The sequence below is a fragment of the Protobothrops mucrosquamatus genome, unplaced genomic scaffold (genome assembly GCF_001527695.2).
Source record: "Protobothrops mucrosquamatus isolate PMUCROS unplaced genomic scaffold, P.Mucros_1.0 scaffold7828, whole genome shotgun sequence".
Lineage (NCBI taxonomy): Eukaryota > Metazoa > Chordata > Lepidosauria > Squamata > Viperidae > Protobothrops > Protobothrops mucrosquamatus.
The window spans coordinates 1-2046 of NW_015393627.1; the positions used below are offsets into that span (position 1 = coordinate 1).

General features: G+C 45.8%; 1 protein-coding gene across 1 annotated transcript in view; it reads right to left on the reverse strand.

Moving 5' to 3' along the window:
• Window positions 1-1246: 1246 nt before the first annotated feature.
• The window catches only part of LOC107300654 (poly(ADP-ribose) glycohydrolase), a gene marked incomplete at its 5' end in the record, with an annotated part of 18478 nt that continues 17678 nt past the window's right edge, over window positions 1247-2046 (reverse strand). Inside the window, one exon of the mRNA XM_015829961.1 lies at window positions 1247-1569. Within this exon, the coding sequence (XP_015685447.1) occupies window positions 1412-1569 (158 nt within the window). The remainder of the gene's footprint in view (window positions 1570-2046) is intronic.

Genomic DNA, 2046 nt, shown 5'->3' on the forward strand with positions numbered 1-2046 from the left:
CCCCCCCCCCACCCAGAAGTAACTTTTCTTAAGAGCTCACTGGAAAGGAGGCTACGGCAGTGGTTCTCAATCTTTTTAATGCTGCGACCCCCAACCGGTCGTAAGTCGAGGACTAAACCGGTCATAAGTCGAGGACTAAACCGGTCGTAAGTCGAGGACTTTCCCTGCCCGGGAGCGCCGCACATGCGTGGTTCCGCCCCCTGTGCCGGCCGAGGCGTAGCTGGCAAGCGGCAGAGACGGAGCAGGCCGACCACCAGCTGGCCCAGCTCAAGGGAGGTAAGGCACCCGCCGGAAAAGGGGAAAAAAATGGCGGACAGCCTTGCTTGGCGACCCCCGTGAAATGGTCGATCGACCCCAAATGAGGTCGTGACCCATAGGTTGAGAACCGCTGGGCTACGGAAAGAACGCACATCTTCAAATCTGCTCCTTGATCGATAAGTCGATCCCTTTTAATGACCTTCCAAGCCGCACCCGGGGCATGCTGTACAGAGCTGTTAGAATGATATAATGAACTCCCTAAGTGTAACAGTCTAGGGTTTGTTTGTTTTTAATCGTACATTTAAATAATATATATATTTCTCTATTTGCCTCTCGGCGGGATCGCAAAACCCCAGCCAAGAGAACTTCTGTGCAATTGATTTAAAGAAAGAAAAAAAAAAAGCTGTTTAATTGTATCATAATATATGGCCCTGGCTATGCGTTTTTAAAATGCAAGACTATATCAAAAAGTCTCTTGACCATTTCTAAATCCAATCTTGCCTCGTTTTCAACCCCGAATACACCAACTGTCCTCGTCCAGCTGCTTTTTGTTCACCGGGTAATTCTGGATAACTCACTGTTTCTCTCTTATTCTTGCCTATTTCAGAATTTTTGTTAACCCAGAAAAAAGAGAGCGTTTGAAAAAGTAAAATCTAATTATTATTATTGTTTTAAAAAAAAAATCAGGATGACTTGAATTGTGTATGTAATGCATATACATATAATTATTTTTTTGGGGGGTGTTTCTTGCCACATCTACCCCTTAAAAGTTATACTGCTGCAGTGTGAGCTAAAGAAATCACTTATTCGTATGGGAAACGCGTCTATGCCAGTGTACCCCACCCATAAATGCATGTGGACACTGAGATAATTATAAAAATAAAAAGGCAGGCATGCATCGATGTATTTTCAGAGAATCCTATAAGGAATGTAAGTCTTCTGCCCATCACCATTTCCTGACCAGAGAGGAGAAAGGAATTAAGCTCTGAACGTTGTGATCAAGTTTACTTTCTGCTTTGGAAAGAAAAAAAGGCTGCTTCTCAAATATCAGCGTTGGCCTTCAGACCACCTGTATATATAATCTCCAGCAATTCAGCTGATATTTCATCGGAAAAAAAGGAAAAAAAGCGCATTCGTTGGGCGGGCGATGGTTCTAGTCCTCAAACCCCAGTCCTTTCTCATCCTCGGGAGGGTTTATGTAGGACTCAACGACGCTGTAGACAAAAGGGTAGAGTTTGACTTCTGGCCTCGAAGTAGAACAACACCGGCATTCCTCGTGGTAGTACCGAAGCAACAGCTTGTAAACGTCTCCTGGAAAACGGGAAGGAGGACAGAGAGGAAGGAACAAAAAGTTATATACAGGCAAGTCCTCGGCTTATGACCACAAATGAGACCCCACATTTCTGTTATTAAGTGAATTTTACAGCCCCATTTTACAAACTTTGTTGCCGCAGTGGTTAAGGGACTCACCCCAGTTGATTCAGTTCACCGTTTTGGTTCACTGAGAGCCAGCTTGGTCTAGACCAGGGGTAGGCCACCTTGGCTCTTTTATGACTGGTGGACTTCAACTCCCAGAATTCCTGAGCCAACATGGCTCAGCTTGGAAACCTCTCCCTCTCCCCTCAGCATGGCTGGCTCAGGAATTCTGGGAGTTGAAGTCTACGGGTCGTAAAGGAGCCAAGGTTGCCTACCCCTGGTCTAGGAGGCTCACCGCTTAGAACAGGAGGACTTAGGCCATAGGTAGGCAACCTTGGCTCTTTTATGACGCGTGGACTTCAACTCCCAGAA